Below are 24183 nucleotides of genomic sequence, written 5' to 3' on the forward strand. Positions count from 1 at the left end.
CATAATTGCAAATTTATATCATGCAGTTCTGACTTTTTTTTTTCTTAAAATTGTGAGATTATTAATTGCAACTTTGTGTTAAAGTCAGAATTGTGAGAATTTAACTCGTAATTTATATCTCAAAAAATTCTAACTTTATAACTTGTGATTGTGTGCAGAATTGGACTTTGTATCTCATATATATTCTTGCAATTCTGACTTTAGTTCTCGCAATAACCTAAAAGAGTTTAGGTTATTTCTGACAATTCTGACTCTATAACTGTCAGTTGCTAGTTTAAATCTTGCTATTTTGACTTTAAAACTCATAACTAATTTCGTGTTTATATCTTGTAAGATTTAAACTCGCAATTGCGAGAAAAAAGTCCGAATTGCAAGTTGAAAACTCGCAGTTACATTTTGAAAATTTTTGTTCAGTGGTGGAATGATGTTCAATCATGCAGCTCTTTTTCGATAGTGACCATATCTGTCACACTCCAAAAAAAAAGAGCACTGTGTATCTTTCAAGTCTTCTGAAGTCATGTTTTGTATGATGAACAGACTGGAATTATTCATTATTATTGCTATTATTTTTCCATTCAAATATGGAGCAAATAATTACTTTATTTTGGTCTGTTTCTCAAACTAAACTATCATATTTCTTCGAATATGGTGTACATGTCTGAGCTACTTTAATAGTTCTGGTGTCACTTTAGTTTCGGAGCTTGGGAGACATGGTCACCAACTGGTGGTTGATATAAAACCAATAGATGAAGAGACTCAAATGGGTTTGGATTGACATGATGGTGAGCAAATATTGAATGATTTTCATTACAGGGTGAATTATCCCTTCAAACACGTTGGCTGACACCATCAGAAGCCTCTCTGTATTGAAATGCTCCATCCACTGACCTCGTCCCAATTTCACAAATGGAAAAAGTTGCATAGTAGTATCCCCATGTGTTATTGCGCTCATGCTGCTTGTGACGGCAGAGCGAAACGTCACTGTCTTTTAAAATGTTAATAGTGTTTGTCCGCCCCACTTACAGTAATAGACTCGGAAAGGCAATACACTGAAAGGACCACTCCATTAGGGTGGATCTACCTGCTGCAACCTCTTTTGTAACATCAGTTCTTCAGGTTTTGGTTTGTGTGTGGGCAGTAGCCATTCTAGCCATTCACAAAGCAGAACACCATTATTAATGAATGCAATCGGGAAATGGCCAGTTGGTCTTAATAGATGCCTAATCTTGGTAATAAATGGGCCCAGGGTGGGGTGTTGGTTTTGTTCATTGTGACTCCGAGTGGCATCCCATTAATGATGCGAGAAGCAGTGGTGTATTTTTCACTTTTTGGGTTTGGGGCCTGTCCATGCGCTAATGGTATTTGGCCGAGTGTTGTGCTTTGAGGCCACGCCCACCGTGACTTTGATTGATGACGTTGCCCCTGAACTTAGAAAAGTGACTGGTGAAAATATATTATGGTAGATGCTGGGATAGATTATATTTATATAGGTCTATTAAATATAATTGTTATTATAATTATGTAAATATTTTGTGTTAGCATTAACAATGAAAAATACTTTTAAAGCATTTAATAATCTTAGTTAATGTTAATTTCAACATTTAGTAATGCATTATTAAAACCAAAAGATGTATCTGTTGATATTATTTAATGGACCTGTGTTAACATGAACTAACAATGAACAGTATTTTTATTAAGTGTTGTTAAAAAAGATTAATAAATACTGTAACAAATTTATTGCTGATTGTTAGTTAATGTTGGTTAATGCTCAAACTGTTATTAACTAATGGGACCTTATTGTGCCGACTCATTAAATTGATTTTGTGATCCATCCATGTCTTTTAAATGCTTCTTAATGACATAGTTTTCCAGTGCGAGCTGTTCATTTCAATTCACTGATTCAAAAGATCGACTCATTGGAGAAGTTCACAAAATGTACTGACATTTTTAATGTGGCTTAAAGACAAAAAGGGGTTTTCAAGCATCAAAGCAGAAAAAAGAAAATTGACTTTTTACCATTAAGGAACTCCCTAATATGTCATTCAGTTTAACAGTAGATCAGATACCTAAAAATATTTTCAGGCATATTTGGAAACAGTCATTATATGACATTAAAAGACTCTATTTAGAATCACAGTACTTCCCCCAAAACTAATTATTTTAAATATTTACCAATATTTGCCACTGTCCTTAAAACCACTAGTTTTTACGCACTTGTCAGCAAGAATTTTTTAATCATTTAAAATATAATAAATTATCATAGTATGATCACATTTTATATATATATATATATATATATATATATATATATATATATATATATATATATATATATATATAGTCAATCTAAGTATGTTTATTTCATTTTTACATAAATATACAGTATGTTATGCTGAATGACAGTGGAACGTTTTTTTTCACCCATATTTTGACATTATATTTCACTAAAATTATAGAAACATTAAAGTAGTCACTTTACTTGAATTGAATAGGCTTTCTATGTACACTACCGGTCAAAAGTTTGGAATCATTAATGTTTTTTTAAAGAAGTATCTTCTGCTCATCAAGACATAGTTTATTTCATAAAAAAAAAAAAAACTGAAAAAAAAAACGTAATCCTGTAAAATGTTATTGCAATATAAAATAATGGTTTCCATTTTAATATCCTTTAAACTATAATTTATCTGTGATGCAATGCTGAATTTTGAAATTGCTAAATTTTTTTCAGGATTCTTTGATGAATAAAAAGTAAAAAAAAAAAAAAAGATTAATTTCTAACAATATAAATCTTTACTATCACATCTTAAAAATCTTAACACATTCTTGCTGAATAAAAGTTTTAATTTCTAAAAAAAATAAAAAAAGAATAAAAAATGTACTGACTCCAAACTTTTGTTTTGTTTTTTGATTCAGACATAAAATGGATATTTCGTCTTTGACCAGTGTATTAAAATATTAAAGTAGCAAGTTAGTCATTTCATTAATTATGTCAAGCTCTCAGTTTTAATGATTCAGAACACTGATTCAATGATTTATAAATATAAATATCGATATACATATTTAATATTGTCAAAAAGCCTAAAGATATCTAGTCTTTTTATTAGATGATCCACAGTCCTGATATTCAATATTTCCAGCATCGTTTTAAACAATCGAATGTGCAGGAGTTTGTAGATCTGTGTATTTTGTTTTCTTGTGAGGTTTCGGTTTAATCTCCTTGCTGCAAAATGATGCTCAATATCAAACACCTGATGCAGTATTCAACAGTGTGATCGATTTCTCAAGCCTCAAGTTATGCTAATTTCACATAAAAATCAATACAAGCCCAAATCGTTCTGTTCTACACTGATGTTTCATATTCACCATGTCTTTTCAATAGTTACACAGCATAAAATTAAAAATGGCTTGTTGCATCAAAACTGCAGTACTTCCATTTATGGTTTTCATCATTACAACCCTCTACTCACACCTTGGAAATATAATCGCCATTGGCTAGTACAATTTTTAGTTTACTCACCAGACTGATATACTATTTAACACACACACACACACACACACACATATGATTCCAATCAGCTTATCTTTGTAAAATGGCACAGCTTCTTAAATCTTAGCTTCTTAATCAGTCAGTCAAGCATTATATTATGACATTTAATGATAGAACTTTAGTGATTAGAACTAAAACTTGGTAACTATGTATGAATGCATAGTTGTCATTTTAACTGAACTTAAGACTGGTTGTGATGCTTAAGATATTCTTGGTCATTCAGGGTTTCTGTAAATAAAAAATAAAAAACGGTAATTGATCATATTAATTATTATTAAAAGATAAGACGACTACTAATTCTACTACCATACTAATAATACACAATGCACTACGGATTGATGAGCTGCTGGGTTCATGAATATTAATCAAGTTTTCTGCATTTAGTTGAACTGATTTGCTGATATCAAAACAGGGATGGTGCATTAGCTCCGCCCACTAACAGAGAAACCGGCTTATCTTCTGCTTGTTTGAAAAAGTTGAATAATTCTAAATGAACTCCATTATTTTGACAGGAGAAGACAACAAAGAATATAGTTTATACGTAGTGTGTCGATTCAGCTTGGTAAGACTTTCTCTCTCTCTCTTTGCATGTATGAGAAACGGTGCGCAAAGTGACGGCGAGTCGTATGCCTTCGCATAGAGTTTACAGTTTATCAAATACAGGTGTGCTGTGCGTCCATTGAGATGAAGTGAAAAGTACAGATACAGAGAGAGAACTCGCTTCAGTCAGTGTTCAGCAAGTGAAAATGTGTTAATCTTATAATAGCCTTGAACACACACACTGGCGAGTAAAATCTAAGAATTGATTAGCCAATGGCTAAGAATAGACCTAATGTAGTCCCCCAGAGTAAGATTTAGTCGCATATGTGAGTGATTTACTCGGAATGTAGAGGGTTGCATTACCAGGAAAGAGCTAGTTGGTGTCTTGAGCTTTCATTGGTGTCTGTGTTGAGGCTCTTTGGCTTCTGTGGTTGAGCAAAGTTAGTCTTAAAGTTCATATCTGATAAAGTATGAGGACCAGTGGAATTTTCCCGCCACCGCGCACAACGGCCCGCTTACGCCATCGGCCCTTTCATCATCCTGTCGAGCCATGTTGCTCACTCATGAAGCGATTTGCATTTTATTGAGAGGATTTATAGATTTGCATTTGTCATTTCAGCAGGTATTTGCAATGCAAAGCTACAGAAGGGGAATGAGAGAGTTTAGGAGAAGTTTCCATTGATAAATTTTGTACATAGTATTCCAACATACAAGCAGGAACTAGATTTAAAATGACATGTTCTCAACTTACATGCATCATATTTGCATATAATAACCCCTGTAATGATTTGACTTGAGAATGAGATTGAGAGATTTTCTGGCTCACGTGTGTTTGGTCGCATTTGTATGTCATGGTGCTTTTGCATTTTCCCTCCTAGCCACGTTATTTGTTCCTCCCCATTACCCAACAGCATATCAGCAGTCGCATCAGGTATCCGCCTTATGAAACTCATGCATTATACCCCGAGCTCCCTTAATGTGCTCCGCCAACACCAGCGACGTCGCATCTCAGACTCCAGCGGAAGCTCTTTTCTCAATAGGTTCCAGTTTTCCCACAACCGGCCTCTAAAAAGGCTTTTTAATAGCTCCGAGAGGCTTGGCATGAGATGAGTGGCTGACGATTATCTGAGCTCAAAGCCCCGTGAGGTGAGTGATTTATTACAATAATTTAAAGAAAGGAGTGAGCACGGAGGCGAGCCACTATCAGCTGGGCCGCTCTATAAATAAACTGCCTTTTCTCATCATCCGCCCCTCACGTCAAGGGTTTGTTTGTGCTTCCCTCTTCCTCCATTTATTCATGTGTCTTGTGTAGTGGCGCGTTGTCTCAGACTTATTTGCCTCTAATTTATCTGAAGCAGAAGAGACTTCGGATGTTCTGATAAGAATTTTATGTTGTTCTCGGAAAAGCGCCATAGGAAGCGAAGCACGTTGCAAGTGTGTGCGATTAGTTTGAAAAGGAAGCACATTGGAATGGATTATCTGTTATTCAGTTGTGAAAGTGATGCACATTATCTCTTTTTATGTCAAGGTGCTGTATTCTACAAAGGCAGATTTCACCAAGTCATCTTTTTTTATCATCTTTTACATTTTTTTACAAATATGAAATAGATACTTAAGTGATTCTTCTTGATTCCAAATAGCATTATGCCAAAGTACTGCTGACTTTTCATGTCAAAGTATTGTACTTTGCAAAGTTCTGAAAAAATAAAATAACAATTTTGAGAAGAAAATATTTTTATATTACCATTTCAAAGGATTAACCAATATTAACCAATTCAAACAATGGCATGTGGCTGTCATTATTTCTAATTTGAGTAACCATTAATAAATAATTTGTTTTAAATATTTGTTTTGATGAATAGATTTGTGTTACAATAGATTTTATAATAATAAAGAAGTCCTCACTGTAAACTTTAATCAATTTAATGTGTCCTTGACGAAAAAGAGTATTAACTTAATAAAAAAAAACCTGAAAACTTCTGAACAAAAGTGTAAATATTAAAGATAATATTTATGAAAATGAAAGTTAAAAAAAAAATTGTGAGGAAAATATATATTATAATTTTAAAGTAAAATATTTACCAACTAAAACAAGGGTATTATAATTTTTTCTAATTTAATTAACCTTTTTAAAAAAAAAAAATATGTAAAAAAAAAAAGGATTTACTTACATTTTGTGATGCTCCCTCATTCCAAAATAGCACATTGCCAAAGTATTGTACTTTACATAAGCATGCTTACAAAGTTCTGAAAAAATATTTATTATTTTAAAGATAGTTTTAATGTGAACTTTATTTTTGTTTTATATAGGAAATGTTAGTGATGCTTCTTGAATCCATATAGCTCAATGCTACGTCTGGCTGATTGTCAGGGCATTGCTTTGTGGTTGCTAAGGTATTCTGACTGTTTTTAACATGGTTGCTAAGGTATTCTGAGTGTTCTCCCTCCAGTTTCTGTAATAATTTGTCTTTCTGTTTTTCTTATAATCTCACGTTTAATTCAATGCATTATTTGCTGTCTATTATTTGTAAAGCACATGTAGCCAACGATTTAAATCCTGCACCAATTTTTTTTCAGTGCATGATGAAGTTGCTTCAGGTCAAAGGTTTGTTACGGTCTTCCACAGCTAATTATTTCACTTGAAAGAATTAGCTTTAGCCTTTGACACCCTCAGAAATGGGATAATGGTGTTGGTATTCTCATGTCAGTGATGCCCATAGCAAATATCCCAGTGTAATCTCAATCGCCAACAGTTGTAATATTCAAAATAGTCCCCTGTTCTTTGTTTTGTTACACAACGTATCCAAAGCAAAGGAAACAGAAGGAAGTCATTTGTCACCGTTGTGTGCTCAGAGGTTTAGTGTTACATTAAAAACCCTGTTTTATTTTGTTGTGTTCAGCAGTTACGCTGGACCAGTGGGTCGTGTGCGTTCAGAGCCAGCGAGTGTCAGACTCCTGCATCTGTGTTGTGTCGGCAGCGTTGAGACGCCAGAGGACTTCAGATCAATTAAATTTAACAAATGGCTGTTGCTGGATAGACGGGTCTGTTAACAGAAACCTGCTGATGGGGGGATAACGGATGAGTGGCGTTTGGTGCTGAACACAACAGGTTTTGTTGTCAGGTCGACTAGAAGGATGTGAAATGTCAAACACACCCAAAGTCCCCATTGTACTTCCTGTTTTTGAATAATACATACTCAGATATGCACACCACATCTTTTAAGGTTTTAAGTGTGGTTCTCACGATAGCCATGTGAGTGAGATCTTTACAGGCACAGTATACATTTTTATAGTACACACTTGTTTCTTTTAAAGCTTCAAAAGTTTGGTCTGCAATACAGTAAAAACAGCAAATATTTTAACAATTTAATATAACTATTTTCTAATTGAATATTTTTTTAATGTAATTTATTCCTGTAATCAAATATGTATTTTCAGCATCATTCCTCCAGTCTTCAGTGTCACGTGATCTTTAGAAATCATTGTAATATACTGATTTACTGAAACATTTCTGATTATTATCAATGTTTACCAAAGTTGTGCTGCTTTATATTTCTGTGGAAAGCATGATATGTTTTTTTCTTTGATGAATAGTAAAGTTCAAAATAACTTTTCTGTGACATTATCTCTTTTGCTAAATTTAATGCATCTGTGATGAAAAAACAGTATTATTTTTTTAAACAACATCAAACTTTGGAATGGTAGTGCAAATATGAAAGAAAACTTAAAATATTAAACGGTTAAAATAATGCCATATTACAGTTTCTTCAAGAGTTTCCAGATAGTTATTTAAATAAACAGTAGTTTGTCACAATAACAACTTTTTGTTGTGCGAAATATGACCCCAGAAATAATTACGATAAGCAATAATATTGTAATTTTAAATACCATTTCATGCCACTGAATATATAATCATAATGTTACAGCATAATAACGCAAGAAGGCCTATGCATTTCCAAATGACAACAAACTTTTAATTTTGTAAAATATTTAGATAATGGAAAAGATCAAAATATTAGATACCTTAAAAAACTTGATTAAATAGTAAATAAACAATTTCTAACAAAAAGTGCAAATTAACAAGAACAAAAAAATAAGAAAAATGCACAAACAACTTTTTTTCATGTCTACACCACGTTTTATACAAGATGCAAAAGATACAGACACAAGTGGAATGTATGTGTAATTAAATATAATGGGTTATACATTGCGTCACCAAAAATGATTGAGATGATGTCCATTTGTTGCACGATAAGTCGATATATTGAATATTTCGACAGGCCTAATAAACAGTGTTAAATATTTGAATGCCTGTTAAAATGAGCTACATCATCATTGTTTTCAGTTTCCCTGCTGTAGGCATTTAGTATGTAATCAGACGTCTGGAAAGTGCTGTGCTGAATAACTAACCTGATGCGTAGCTGTAATTGTACACCGCATCGAGATGCCCAATTGTGCTGGACGCCAACCTTAAAGAAATCAATAAAGAGCTCTTAGCGTCCCTGCAGAGCTTAAGGCAGTGCCATATGAAATGTCACACATATCTAATCTACGGGCCGACCTCACATTAGCACTGTTTAAGTCAATTAATCTCAGAGGTCGATGTGTTTCCTGGAACCGTGGTGTGGCATCAGTGAGCTAATATTCATCATTAAAAGTTTCCACTGAAGTGAATTGCAGTACCATATATGATTATGTTAGAATTTCCTGTGCAATACTCCTTTGCAGAAAGTGTTTTTGGTACATACAAGTAATCATTTGAAAGATCAATAACAGAACTTGCTGAGAGAGCTGTGAAACTGCATATTTGCAAGTTTTTTTTCGTAGCCTAAATCAAAGTGGCCATTAATGTCTGTAGTTGGATTAAACAGAAGAACACACTGTTCTCAAGAGCAAACCAGACAGATGGCAGATGTCCAGATTTATTTTGCAATTAAAATTAGCTATATATGGTATATATGTTTACTAGTGGAAAATATGAAAAGAAAATGATAAGATCACTTTTTACATATTTTTATCTTTGGCTGCGTTACAGTTCACAGTACTGTGCGATAGAAGAATTTACTTTTCTAGTAAGATGGTGTGTACTAAGTGTCACATTCCTCATCATGTTTCTCTTCTGGACATGTCGAAAGTTAACCAGCATTTTGCTGTAGTGCAAGGGATTGTGGGTAGTAGTCGACCAATAGTTTTCAAATGTATGTAAAATTTTTCTTAAAGTTCACTGCCTTCTATCTAGATATTGATGTTTGCCATTAAAAATCCATCTTGATTGCTCGCTAATTATTAGTTGTGGGTAATGTTAGCTCAAAAAGCATGTGTACTTTCATAGCGTTTAGGATGTGTAGTAGGCAAATTGGAATGATGCCATAGTCTACGTTGCATTGCAAGTGTAAATTAAAAATGAATATAAGCATTGAAGTACATAAGTTACTGGCAGGACCCTGTAGTGTTTTTACTTTAGCACATAAATGTAAAAGATGTTTTCGTTACTGGCGGGTAACTTATGTGTTTGCCTGCAGAATTCCACATAATTGGAACAGCTGAATAAAAAAATAATATTTTTCCTAATTTAATTATGCTTTCTGTTACAAATAGTGTAGTACTACAGTGTTTTAAATATTTACCTCAGCATGTTTAAATTTGCTACACAGATTTCCCTCCCAAATCAGTGCAGTAATGCAATACATGTTTTAAATATTTACCTCACCGTGTTTAAATTTATTCCACAGAGTTCCATTGTTTTCCCTCCAAAATCAGTACAGGAACTCAATGAGGTTTTTAATATTAAAATCAGCATTTTTTTTTTACGTTTATTCCACTGTATTTTACAGATTTCCCTTTCAAATCAGCACATTAATGCAATAGATGTTTAACTTATTTTATCTCGGCATGTTTAAATACATTTCCCTCCAAAACCAGTGCAGGAATGACAAAAGAATTCTGCATGCTTGAGTCTTTTCATGAGGTTGATGTCATTATGCCATTTTCAGTGACCCCTCCCTGTTGATTTTTAATTTTCCTTTCTTTTATTGATACTGCGTAATGCTTATTGACAGACCTGCGCTCATATTAAGCTGCAGATGTTCCTCTCCTCTCCACTGACTGATTCGAATAGCTATCAGTCAGTCTGAAAGAGCGAATGCAAGCAGGAGGGGGCGGGACCATACACCAGAGCAGTTAGTGGACCGCCTTCATCACACCAACCCCAGCCAATCCCGTGACAGCCTTTTGCATTTCCATGGCAACAGAGCTTTATAACCTCACAAGAGATGGATACAGGCGAAACAGCAGAGGAAAAAGGTTGCAAGTGAGAAGGAGATAAAAAAAAAGATTTTCTTCATATTTTCCCGGCAGCTTTTGATGACATCTTCACTCATACCAGAAGATAAAACAGCACAACAATGCTGGCAGGATGCTAGAATGCTTGTGTTTGGGAATGAGACGTGGACCGGCTGCTTTCTGTCCATTGATCGGATCAGTTGGATAGACAGCATGATAAGCGCCATCTAACAGGTAAAACGTCTGTGCTTGGATAAACGTCTTGAATCTCAGCACCTGGTACCTGATGCAACTGCTAAACAGGTGCATGCTGTGCTTTCTCTATTGGAATGCTCATTAATCCCACAGTATTTTCACATGCAAATCCATCTGTGCACGGCTCGGCTTTGATTTGGGCATTTCAAGACCCTAATAACCTCACCTCACCTCACAATTTAACTGATATGAGCCTTGACGTGTTAAGATGGAGGTTGAGGTGGGGTAAAATCTTAATTTCAAGAAGGAAGTGGTTAACCGTGATGTCAGCGTGATGTTTTGTAGGGCTGTACATTTCAGATAATGTCAGCACAGCCAGCATTTCCTTGTATTTTTCAACAAAACCGGTTCTATAGGTGTCTGTTGATATGCGACACACTGAAATGATGATATGCCTTATTACCATGTGGACACTTGACACAAACAAGCGATTACCTTTTCCATTTCTCATCAAATTCTGTTTCTACACCATTAAATGCTTTTGCACTCTTTTAAATCTCTCACATGCTTCCGTATTCTGCTTCTGTGTCTAATATGTGCTTAAGAAAGATTTGGGGTTGTGTCGTCCGTTTGTTTGGACACGCAGGTCCTGGGAAATCTTTCTCAGTAGGAAACTGTCCTCTTATAGGCACTGTAGATACTTGCCAACGGGAGGCATTTTTTGGAAACCTTCCCAAACATAATAAAGGAAAATTGCATCTGATGCGGTTATAGAGAATTGTGATTATTTTGTCATTACAGATCGATGGCAACACATGCTCCAATGCAGTACGGCATTATTTCACCAGCTGGTGAGAAATAGAAAGATGATGTGCTGAAATCCCTTTCAGTATGTACATATGTCGGTGTTTCTCGACACGTCTGACACAAACAAATCCCGTAGCGCTTGTGTTTTGTTGTAAAATGCCATGACAGGCATCAGGACGGACTGGTTTCAGTGGGAGTGAAGTTGTCATCTGTTATGTCCTTTGAAGAATAGGTTAGACGTCTGTTCAAGGAGCAGCTGTAGTGTCTGGCATGCAGCAGAACGTCTTAGGCCTTCATGATGGTGTCTTAATGCATTTATCTGATATTTCAGGTCTAGCCACAAGCCCTGACCTAGTTCAAGACCAAAATGCACCAGTGGTGGCAGCTGTGACTCAACAGCGCTGACCATTACTGCTCTCAATTATTCTATCCAATTGTGATCTTTTATTGTCTTTCCTGTGGAAGAATGACAAAAACCTATTTTGATATTTATAAGTGAACAGAGTATAAATGCAGTAGTTTCAGCCTTTTGTTGAAATGTTGAAAACCCTTTCTAAAATGCTTAACTATTGTATTTCATTTCCTTAATTTAGACTCAAACCTGCGTCACTTTTCTTCTATATTTAGATCTTCAGCATCTATGCTTCATAACACAAATAATTTATTCAAACTGTTTAATGTAATCTTTATCATATCACATAGTGTATTTTATATTGTATATTATAATGTTAGGATTTCTAAATGTACACTATACGTATGATTTAAAGTGCAATCAAAATATATTACACATCAAAAATACAGTAAGAATGGTAATATTGTTAAATATTATTGCAATGTAAAATAACTATTCTTTTATATTAATATATTGTAAAATGTAATTTATAGCTGTGATGCAAATCTGAATTTTCAGCATCACTAGTGTCACATGATCTTCAGAAATCATTCTAATATGCTGATTCGCTGCTCAAGAAACATTTCTTAGTAATAATAATATCAAAATTGAAAACAGTCATGCTGCTTTATATTTCTTTATATTTTTTTTTTTGAAAAGAAAGTTTAAAAGAACAAATAGAAAACATTTGAAATCGAAATAGTTTGCAACATTAAATGTGAAACATCAGTTTCATCAATTCAATGCATCTGTACTGAATTAAAATATATTTTCTTAAAACATTTGAACAGTAGTGCACTCATAACATTTAACATATACATGTATTAATGTATTTAGTAATAAAAAAATAAATAAATACAGTTTCGGAACAACATGAGGGTGAGAAAACAACCACTATTGCTTTTAATTTCCTAAACGAATACCTTTTAATTTCCTAAACGAATATCTAAGCGTCTGAGTATCTTGGAATAAAGCAGTGGTGAAAATCTCCCGTTTAGTCTCTAACCTTTCCTCTTGTGACCCTTGGATTATTGTTTCTATTTTTAGAGACTCGTCGAGGGTCCAGCCAATCTATTGTAATTGTGTTGAATGCTTCCTTTTCACCAGGAAGCCAGCGCAAACCGTTTCACTGCGAGTGTGCATGACGTAACCAAGCCCTTCCAGCTATTTATAGCTCAAATAGCTAGATATTTTTCATCACGGATGCTGTTTTTAGCGCCGACAGCTGTTGCACCTAACATGGCCCCTCTTGGGAACCTTGAGATGGTTGCTTAGTTGATGTCCAGTGATTGTTTTCCAGTCCCGTGGTGTCTGTGTTTACACCAGCTCACCTTTCGGCACACATGCGCTCCGCTTTACCTCTCAGGGAAGAGTTGGGGAAGTTGTCTGCAGATAATCCGTCTTACACTAAGCGGTCTGTGTCATGTGACGCGCCCAGTGGAACCGCAAGAGACTTACGGTGTCTGCCGGACCTTGGTGTCATCAGCAGGTGGATTTACATTTCTCACGGCAGCCGAAGGGCAAATTGAGGCCCCTCATGTTTTGTTTTGTTTTTGCATAGACGTCATTCCTGGACCGTTGGATTCCATTACAGCACTGCTGGCGTACAGTAACACTGCATTTATTAATTGAGAGTTGGTTGTGCTGCATGTGTTTGCGACTACTATGTCTGAATACATAATTTCTGTGAAGTAATATAGAATATGCTACTTTTGTAAACCGAGAAATAGACCATTTTAAAATCCTGTATGCATTTCAGTTTGAAGATGTTTTTACAAGAAGTAATGTTATAGAGTATGTTACTTTGTGAATGAAGAAATAGTTTAGCTTCTCAAGCAATTTGTTTGGTAAAAGTAGTTCAACATAAAAATGAAAAAAAAAAAAAAAAATGTCTTGTTTTCCTGTAAAAATATCTCAGCTTCCTTTAAACATGATGATTTTTTCTCAAGAAGCACTCTTGTGTAAATATATAAAGACTTGTTTTCAGAGCATATATGCAATACTTGTTTAAAAGAAAATCTTTAAATTATTGTTTATTGTATATATTCATTGGTTCTCTGTATGCATCTCTGGGACATTCTTAGATCAGTTGCTTTTTTTCTGTGAATGGATGCATTTGTGCAAGAGAGATGGCTTTGACCATTGCAACATATTTCAACATTTCAAAATGTTTTTTTTTTAGCATCTTAAGACACTTTACCTGATCAAAGTGATTAATCTTTTAAAACACATATTTTTCTTAATCAAAATAATTTTTGTCTTTTATTTCTTGTAAAAATATCTCAGCATCCTTCAGGAAAATATATATTTATATGAGAAGCAAACAGGCACATGATATTGAGGGTTGTTTTCAGGCAAAATATCTTGAAGTAAGTTTCTCTCTGTTTTAGGCATTTAGACAAATCTCGCTAAATTTGTGCGGTTTATGATGAAGATTAATTATGCGTTTCGATATTTTCTGTGGAGGACTACATCTGCAACTCGAGTTAAAAAACGAATTCTCAAATCTGCCGTTTTTGCTGAGCATGACTTCTTAAAAAAAAAAAAAAAAGTAAAAATCTGGTGTAATTTTGTATCAATATTACTGTCAAATATCTCCATCAAGCAGGATAAATTTAGTCAAGAAGCAAACTTTCCCAAGATATTAGGACTTGTTTTTAGAGCAAATATCTTGAATTAGGTTTATTTCTTTTTTTTTAAGCAATAATTGCTAAATGTATGCAATTTATGATGAAGCTTTATAGTTTCGACATCTTCACTGGAGAAACACAGTATTTATTTGTTTGTTTAGGTCTGCGTACGCATGCCTCAGATCTCAGGAGCTTTTCTCTGGATGTAGATGATTTTCACGCCTGATATGTCTGTTTTCTGCCCAGGTCTGAGAAATGAGCTGGGCTCCTTCTCTCTGATGCACTCGAGCTAAGGGCCGTCCTGGTGGATTTGCCCCTGACCCAGCGGAGCGTTTCCAGCCCCAGCCCCGCTCCACGGCCAACATGCTGATCAAAGAGTACCGCATCCCCATGCCCATGAGCGTGGAGGAGTACCGCATCGCTCAGCTCTACATGATTCAGGTTTGATCCTGGTTTTATCTTACATCAAAGCAGTCAAAAATGTATTGAAAATTACTCCTTACACAGATCTTTGTCATACAATAATGTTCCTAGTGACCACGTCTGTCAAGCTCCAAGAAGAATAAAAAAATCTCCATAAAAGTAGTTTGCACACCTGTGAGCTATATTCCAAGTCTTTTGAAATCATACAATGGTTTTAAATAAGTACTTTATGAAAAATATCAATTATCACAGATCCCAAATTAAATGTTGTGACTTTAGATGTGTCATATAAGGTAGATCCTTCAATGTAAATACACAAAACAGAATTCCTGAAAAACAAAACATGTCATAGGGCGCTATTACTGTAAAAATAAATAAATAAATAAACAATTAAACATGCTTTTTGATTATTAAAATTTTATAAAACATTTTAAAATGTGGTAAAAAAAACAAATAAAATAGAATTCATAGGGCTCTAAAATAATTTTGTGAGAAATTGTATAAGTTTAATGATTTCAAAAAGTAGACATTGTTTTAAAGTATTAACATTTAATTGAACCATTAAAGGGATATTGTACCTAAATATAGAACGTTATGCAATCATTCTGTCATATATATATATATATATATATATATATATATATATATATATATATATATATATATATATATATATATATATATATATATATATATATATATATATATATATATATATATATACATTTTTTTTTTTTTTTTGTGCATAGGACCATATATATAAATGTTGGCTTCTATAACGTTTGACCACTAAACACAAAAACCAATGGTGGCTAATCTGTGTCATATTTTATTTGTGATCTGTGACTTAAATAGTGGTCTGTTCCTCACAGAAAACTACTGTATAAGTTCAGAGGATTTATGTTGGGTTATCCTTATGGTGTTATTTTAGCCTGTTTGGTTCATATGGTTACTGTGAACCGTGTGGAAAAGAGCTGTGTGAATCTCCTTTTGTGTTCCCCAGAAAAAATAACAGCCTGTGGGTGAGGAATAACAGGAGTATGAAAGAATAATAGCAGAATGTTCGTATTTGGGAGTTCTTCTAAACGCGTCATGCACTTCTTCTTCTGTTCTTTCTCTGCAAAGTGAAGCGTGTAGCAGACAAAAAGCTGTGACTCACAGCTGGCTTGTTTGGTGTTTCCTTTTTGAAACATGCTTTACTCTCTGGGTCAAATCCAGTGAACGTAACATGCATGCTACTTCATTCAAATCAGATGCACATGTGCAGTTTTTGCAGAATGGTGTTTCACATCTATTTTTGGAAGGGCACAATGCATGCTCTGAATATTTCACTAAATTTGGCCCGTGATCCCTTGAGACAGGTTGTGGGTGCTGGCGAGGCAGGAAGCACCTTAGACATTGTGCTGATGCCGAAACCACCAGCGAGCTGATGGAGAAATGCTGATGCTCATCGGCAGAGAGCCACTGCAGTGTGCAAATGTAGATGACACTCCTGTGAAAGAGCTTTTTAATATCATAATCACAAAGTGTTTGGTCAAATTGTGCAGGCTTACAAGCAAGCACAGCAAACCTGGAGCTTTTTATTGCGATTTTTATCAGAAAAGATGCTATTAGGATTTCCTCCCAAACTGTGCAGTCCTACTAACCTTAGGTTTACCCGATGTTTGTGAACGCTCTGTATTTCTTATGCTTTATTGGATTAATGTCGGAATAATTAAGTAATGTGTAAACGTCAAACTCTTTTGAAATCAATTGAGTCTCTTGAGTTCATTTGTTTGCCACAAAGTTGCCGCTCGATGAACAGCGCTCTACAGATCTGTATCTAGTGAAATGTCTGTCTGCGGAGGTTTGCATGAAATTTAATGAGTGCTCAGATCGTTGTTGGAGCTCACAGCGAGGTTACGGCCACGGATCTAACTGAGCTTCTTCCCACATGCTCGGCTTTCTCTGGATGGTCTTATAAGGTTAATTAGCGTTCTGTCAACGCAGCTGTCTCTCATTGCTGTTGTCAGTGGGGTATTAAGAGACAACCAGGACGTTACTGTCCAATTGCAACAGGCATGCTAAATTTAAGCACTTGTGCCAAGTGGATATCAGAATCGAGCCTAAAAGATGTTGACTCGCAGAAGACTTCAAGTCCTTTGGGAACGTTGTCTAATTAGCAGATTTCTGAAAGCGTGAGTCATCGAAAGTGTGAAGTAGCATCCATGTGACTGATGGTCAAATCGTTTCTGTTTGGCGACGTTCGAAGCCAATTATCACGTTGAATCTGCATCTAAAGAGAGAGCATTTGTGTCCTTGTTAAAGTTAGTTTCACTTGTTTATTTGGGTTTTTTCTGTTCTTTCTGAGCTCTGCTGTTTATAAGCACCATCTGTTGACATGCCATCGCAGAGCGGGCCTAATGAGCGTGCGGAGGGCAGGCACACGGTTTGGCATGCTTTACACCGTCAGTGTGACCCCGCTGGTGTAGTATGAAACCGATGCGTGTGTGTTTTTGTGAGCGCCGCTCTATTAGCCTCATGTTACACAGCAGAACTCTGGTCAGGAACCGTGAACAGATGTTCATCGCTGGTGGAAATATAAACAAAACTAGTTCTGCTGTGGATGCACCAAAGAGTTTTTCACTTCGTAAGCTACTGTGTGTCATCTGAATGCACTCCAGTGCATTATGGATTTAGATTGATTAGTTCGAGCTTGGGTAGGGCGATCAAATTAAGCCACATCATGGATATTGCAGTGATTTTAAGTGCACTTTGTGTCTGGTCATTAAGTTTCCTAAACGCATGTAACTTAAGATGGGTTTCTTTTTCCTAGTAATTTTTTAATAGCGTTTCTAATTCTAAAACTTTGAATTTAAGTTTAATTCATTTCTGTGAATCAGTCTTAAGTTGAGTTAATTTAAGATTTAGGTTTTAAAAATGTTTTGATTTAAATATTTCTGTGTTGTATTAAAAATCTATGTAGATAATTGTTTATATTTATATTGTATATTGAAAAGTTCGATTTAAATTCGATAAATATCGATACTAAAATATCTGAACGGTACCAATACTAATTTCTCTAAATATCGATACACTGATACTAGCCGAGCTGTCATGTTCACTTCTCTCCGAAGGGGCGTTGACAAACACCAAACGTGAACGCAGTGCCTGTCTCGTCTCATTCGCACTGGTTAAACAGCAAAAATGAATAGAAAGATGACGAGTTTAAGTTTAGCGCACATATATTTTAACTCGCCAAACTATTGTTATTATCATCTTATCAGTATTATTGTTAGTTTTTTCCCTTTATTTATTTTTTTATTTTTATTGAAACAATGGATGATTAACAAAGTATGTCAGTCTGGCGAGTAAACTAATAGATTAACTAGCCAATGGCGATTCAATTGCCAAGGTGTACGTAGACTTGTTATATTTATCTTCAAATTAAAAAATACATTAAAAACCCTTAATATTGTAGCAGTTTTTTTTCTCGGTGGTATCGAAAATGGCATCCAATATCGATATTTTTCAAGGTATCGTATCGAAAAATTGTTAAAACTTTTTTTTAAGTTTTAAATGTATTTTTGTATAATATTGATGATTTCAGTAATATTTTACTTCTTGCATGAAACCGTTTAAATCTATTTGGCAACAATGACTGTTTGGCTGAAATGCTGGGTCAGCTATATAAAAAATTCAAGGCTAGCACGTAACTATATTGAGATGTATATTGAATATGGTCATTTTTGTTCTGTAAACCATCAAACGGCAGGAATGTGGCTTTCCGAAGCTTCCGTCACCGCAGCATCACACTTCCCGCGGCTTTTCTCTGGCGCTCCGGTTTCTCCCTCCTCCAGTCAGACCCCCTCTTCTGCAGCATCACAGCTGAGCTCTGGTTGCCATGGATTCCCGTGACATCAGCCGGAGCGTGGCACTCGCTGCAGTCATTTGTTTGCGGCGCTAGAGAAGAGACGGAGGGAGAGGTCATGATGATGCAGGCCTGTTGCCAGGGCAACTTTACTCCAGATTCTGCTGTCCGCAGATGGGCAGCGGAGATGAGGTTAAACCTCTCACATGATCTTGGCCGTCTGTGTCCATCTAGGGCAGCTTTTCTTTCTGTTCATCCATGAAGATACTAAATTAAGAATAGAGCCTGGAAGATGAATATTCTGAGGCCAAATCCCAGGTTGTAAAAATCAGCTGGAGAGCAACAAATCCCAGTGGATGCTCCTTATAAGGTCTAGTCATTTTTCATTTGAATTAAAGTCATCCATGTGAAATATGTTATTAGCAAGAGTGCACAGGAATCCTGCCAGGCAAAACTTAGCTCCAGTTTTCTGCTTTCTATCACTTACAGTAGTCACAACACAGCTCTCGGAGCCAACCGTGCATTTTCCCATCTTCATCATGACCTCTCAGCAGTTTATGGGCCTTTCAAATATATTCATATTTCATCATAAACGCTGAGCAAAATGATTTCTCAGCACAACTTAGCTTTGTACCATCAGAACTACCTTCATAAAAAATAAATCCCAACTAAATTATTACTATTATTTCAATTGTTGGAGGGGCTGAGACTATAAAACTGGTTCATTAGTGTTTCTGTCATCAAGTGATTGATTGAGTTCAGAATCGTAGTTCATCCAGGCTTGAGTCAATCAAGTCATTTTTCTTTTATTATTTAAAGCAGAAATTAATATATTTGAAAGTCAGTTGGAGCTCATCAGTATAAGGATATTTACTTGCCTTTTAACATAAATGTGAAATGTGTGTGTTTTTGACCCATGTTACCTTGTATTCTAATAAATAGGGTTGTTTTGACACAAAGAAAATTTAGATACCTGTGAAATATCACATTTCTTGATTTCAATGTTCAAAAACTACTAGTGTAACTAATATAAAGACAAGTATTCTGTCAGTTATAAAAAAAAGAACAAATAAACACATTACAACCAACAACATAAATGAATGCAGAAGAACAAAAATACAAATGAAATGAACAGTGATTTAAGTTTTTCAGGTAGGTCTAGGAGTGTTTAGTGTTTGGAAAAGCACAGAAGTACAATAGCATAGTGTTCATTGTTTAAATTGAATGTAGTTTAATCCATATTAAAGCTATAAAAGTTATTTAGTCGAGCAGTGGATGGCATTTGAGCTGTTTTATTTTCTTGTTTTATTTTTTTGACATTAGAAGTTTTATTAGGCTGCTTTCACTTCAAGACCTGATACACAGATCTACTATACTCGTACATTTGGTTTTCTCCCAGTTGTTCACGTTTAGATGGGCATTCTGATATATTTCTATGTATTTGTCAAAGTTTAAGCGTGATTGTTATCTTTTGCGTTTTCTTGCACATGCGAGTACAAAGTCAGTAATACAAGTATTTTATTTAGATGCGTTACTCATTCTGCACAGACATCACCAATTCCTCAAATGACGACTGAATACATGCATCACAGTAACTAAAAAAAATTGAATTGCACAAGCGAGATCATTGTGTCTCTTATGCTGTTTGCTTCACTTTTGTGAGTTCAGCATCTCATACAGTAGTCTATGCAAAGTGAGGTGATGTTTATTTAAACACATTGCACTGAAAAACAGGTTCTTCTGGTGAGTTGTGACCCAAAAACAGGTCACTGCTTTGTCCTGATAAGCGTGTGGTTAGAGGAAAAAACAATGCTAAATGCAACCGTGCATTTTTCAACCTGAGCAGTTCATGATAACAATAAATATGGCTGCATAATTATTTAACAAAAACAAAATTGCAATATAGCTTAGTGCAGTTATCAAAATCTCTGCATATGCACTGGGTTTTTAGGTTAATTTATAATGCTTTTGTAAGTGCAACATGTTGCAAACATCTTCTCATAAAGAGAATCCCTTTTTAACAAAAGTGAAGCTTTTTTAAGGTCTGTGGTTTCCATCAAAATAAAAGTTTGATGGTTTAGTGTAATTAAGAAATTAAAGGGATAGTTCACCCAAAAATGAAAATTGACATCAGACTTACCCATATTATTATTTTTTTTCTTTTCTTTTTCAGTTAAACGAAAAAGAAGATATTTTGAAGAATGTTGGTTACCGAACAGTTTTTGGTTTTCACTGACTTCCGTAGTATTTTTTTTTTCCATATTATGGAAGTCAGTGGGGTCTAGCAACTGTTAATGATGATAGTATTTTCATTTTTGGTTGAACTATCCCTTTAAGACCGTTTTCAATTTTCAGATTTAATATTAGTATTCTAATTTTACTGTTGAAAAGTAAAAAAAAATTTTTTTTCTTATTTTCCTTAAACACGTTTTTTTTTTCACAGTAAAATTACAATCTTATTTTTTTTTGTCATTTTTATATATATATTTATTTATTTAATAATAATAATAATAATAATAATAATACAAATTATATTGATATATAATCATGAAATCCTGGCCGAATTGTGCACCTCTAAACAAGCACAGCAAACCTGAACTTTTTTTTTTAATTGTAATTTTTTTCAAAAATATTTGTTTACCACTAGATTTCGTGTTTATTTAATATTAAATGTGAAAATGAAAATGTTGAAAACAGCCACTCTAAAGTATCAACACGAAATTGTAGAGAAACATTGCATTATGATTCTACTTCACAGCCTTAGGGTATCGAGACCTCTCTTCTCTTAGGTGTGTGTGCAAGGGATTGATTATAGCGAGTGCGGGGCCTAATGTCATCTGTCAGCGCTATAATGAAGTGCTGGGAGGATGAGCAAAAACAGATACCACAGCCCAGCGCTTCAGTCGCCTGTTACCACTCTCACCTCCAGCTGCTGACCGCTCACCTCTCTAACAAGAGGCATGATGGGCCCGTTTCTTCCTGCTCAGCACATGTGAGCCCCAGACCTGCAGATCCGCCTCCAACGGGCTCCTGCTTCACAAGCATTTCTGTGGAATGTGTTGGTCTTATGTCAGCCCTGACGGTGCAGTCTGTGTGTTTGACAGTTGCATGGCAGAGAGAGAGAGAAAGCAGCGGTCTGACATTGAGAGAGGCACGACTGCTATTCCCTCGCTGGCACGGGCCTGTGCTTTTAAAATTGGAAATGTATTACTCACCACGTATCCGGTGATTGAGGACGCATTAGAAACCCCTGAAACTGAGAGGCCAAGAGTGATCGTTTCTGAGGCATTTCAGGGGAAAGGCCATTTGGCAAAGCGTTTTATAAAAAGCACCTCATATCCCATGCCATTCACACATGTGCAAATTTCAGAATTGAATAATTGGCTTCCTTTCAGTTTTTAAGTGTTCATTTGAATTGAATTTGCCACATTACACAGGAAGCTGAATAGGAATTGAAATGAAAGTGAGAGGAATTGTCACTAAATTGTAATGAAAAGACACTTTGTTACACGGGTAATGCATCTATATATCTATCATTATATCATTGTGTTTCTTTTTGTCTATAGTTTGTTCATTTGTTCTATCTATCATTCAACAAAAGTCCTAAAGAAACTGATAAAGAAATATATAATTTAAATATAAATAAAAATTATACATATACATTATTATAAAACATATTAGATCAGTGAAGATCTGCCAGTTAGGTCATAAAGAAATTCTAGCAGCTTCTGCAAGTAATAACATTTCCACGATATTCTTAGCTGGCATTCAGTGGCCATGTGTTTTTTTTTCATGAGAGCACTCGGACGAATTGAAAACGCAATAACTTTCTTCTCCATCTCTGAAACAAAACTCACCTTAATGAAGGTCTTAAGCAAGCGTTGTCAGCTTTTAATCACCCCACTATCATCTTGCTAATGCAGAGTCACGGCTGATGGGATCTGTGTGGCCATCTGCCCGGTGAGTGTGCCAGCTTCACTGGCCTGTCATCATCCGTCTTTTATTTAAGCATAGAGGACGCTTAACAATTAAATAATAACGTAATTCAGTTAGTTGAAATAGAAATGTAAAAAATGGTATATGGAATTAATGTTGATGTTTGACACCGTTTTCTGAATCTTGCGTTCGTATTCAGGTTGTGGGAGACAATTTTAAGGGTAGGCAGCCTGATTCCCCATTTGGCAATCCCATAGTGGACCTACGTGTCCCTGATGGCTTTATAAGTAAGTTGATATGCAATTAGCCACCGGATGCTTCCGACTATCTTCATGTGATATTCTTATGCAAGTCAGATACGATGGCATGTGCCACCCTGACTGGCACAGTGGGCTTTCTCCCAAAATTCAAAGCTCAGGAGCCGTGCCAAGACTGTACCCTATTTTTTACGGTTCTGTCTGCTGGCAGACACACTGAGTCTTGGCTTATCTTACTGACAAAGCTGAAGGTGTGGCATTTGTTGATTGGCCAGCACCAGTAACGCTGAGCATGGAGTTGGCTTCTGTTAGGTTGGAGTCAATTCTCTTTTGGGATAGACTGTCACCTTCCATTAAAGTTGAATTTCCTAAGGAGGTTTTAAGCACCCAGCGTAATATTAGCGATTTAACTGCACTGACACTATCGGATGAGAACCGATCTTGGTTTGAGCTGGATAATGATAGTTACTTACTATAGTGTAACATTGACACTGCTATTCAACTGAATCAAATCAGCATTGATTGGAATAATGACAGTTGTCTTCTGCAATTGAATCAAATTTGAACTAAATTCATCTGAATAATAATGCTTTTGTCTTCTGTTGTGCTGTTTATAGCTGCATTGAGCTTATTTCATAATTGATTAACTTTGCATCATTGAAAGTTATTGAACTAAATTGAAACAACATTGAACTGACTTGAATGGAATAATGACGCCGTTACCTTTTGTAGAACTGTTTATGGCTGAATTGAATTAGTCTCGTAGTTTATAGATTTTACAGCATTGACACTGTTATTGAATTGAAACAGCAAATTTAAATGGAATTGAGCTGAATAATGACATTAGAGCCTTTCACACCACTTTAGTCACTGGGACGATTTTGCCAGAACTGTTTCCCAATACCATTTAAAAGGTTGCATTCACACCGACAGTGTGTACTAGGATGTGACGTAAGCTGTTCGACAGCGATGTAATTTGTGCGCGGCATTCAACAACGTTAACAAAGAACAATGTTAACAACAGGAGGATGGAGGACACTCTGATTGGAGCTGTGTTTTGTTGTGTCTTGCTGGTTTCACAATAATGGACATGGAATGACGACGTTTATGTAAAGCGATTGAAAGAACGGAAAGAAGGAATCTCCAATGACAACTGGCAGTGCTACATTTGCTACAAGTGCCTGCACTTCAGCATCCGTACATTTATCGCTCTTCATCATATTTGCAAATTAAATTGACACAATGTTTACAGTATGTTTACACAGCATTTTAAATCATGGTGGGTGAGACGTTTTCGAACGCTTCTGGCTAATCAATGTCAATTT

At 35.4% G+C, this 24183-nt stretch overlaps 1 protein-coding gene across 7 annotated transcripts in view; it reads left to right on the top strand.

Annotated features, from left to right (window-relative positions):
• Positions 1 to 24183, top strand: part of LOC113054716 (membrane-associated phosphatidylinositol transfer protein 2-like) — an 84477-nt gene that overhangs the window by 24720 nt on the left and 35574 nt on the right. For 5 of the 7 annotated variants that reach the window (XM_026220453.1, XM_026220456.1, XM_026220457.1 and 2 more), the window contains exon 2: positions 14639 to 14833. In XM_026220453.1, the coding sequence (XP_026076238.1) occupies positions 14756 to 14833 (78 nt within the window). In that variant the 5' untranslated portion in view covers positions 14639 to 14755. Of the gene's footprint in view, positions 1 to 9711; positions 10604 to 12417; positions 13252 to 14638; positions 14834 to 24183 lie in introns of those variants that run through there. The other 2 variants (XM_026220454.1, XM_026220455.1) reach the window with 2 other exon arrangements.

This window comes from Carassius auratus, chromosome 35 (genome assembly GCF_003368295.1).
Source record: "Carassius auratus strain Wakin chromosome 35, ASM336829v1, whole genome shotgun sequence".
NCBI lineage: Eukaryota > Metazoa > Chordata > Actinopteri > Cypriniformes > Cyprinidae > Carassius > Carassius auratus.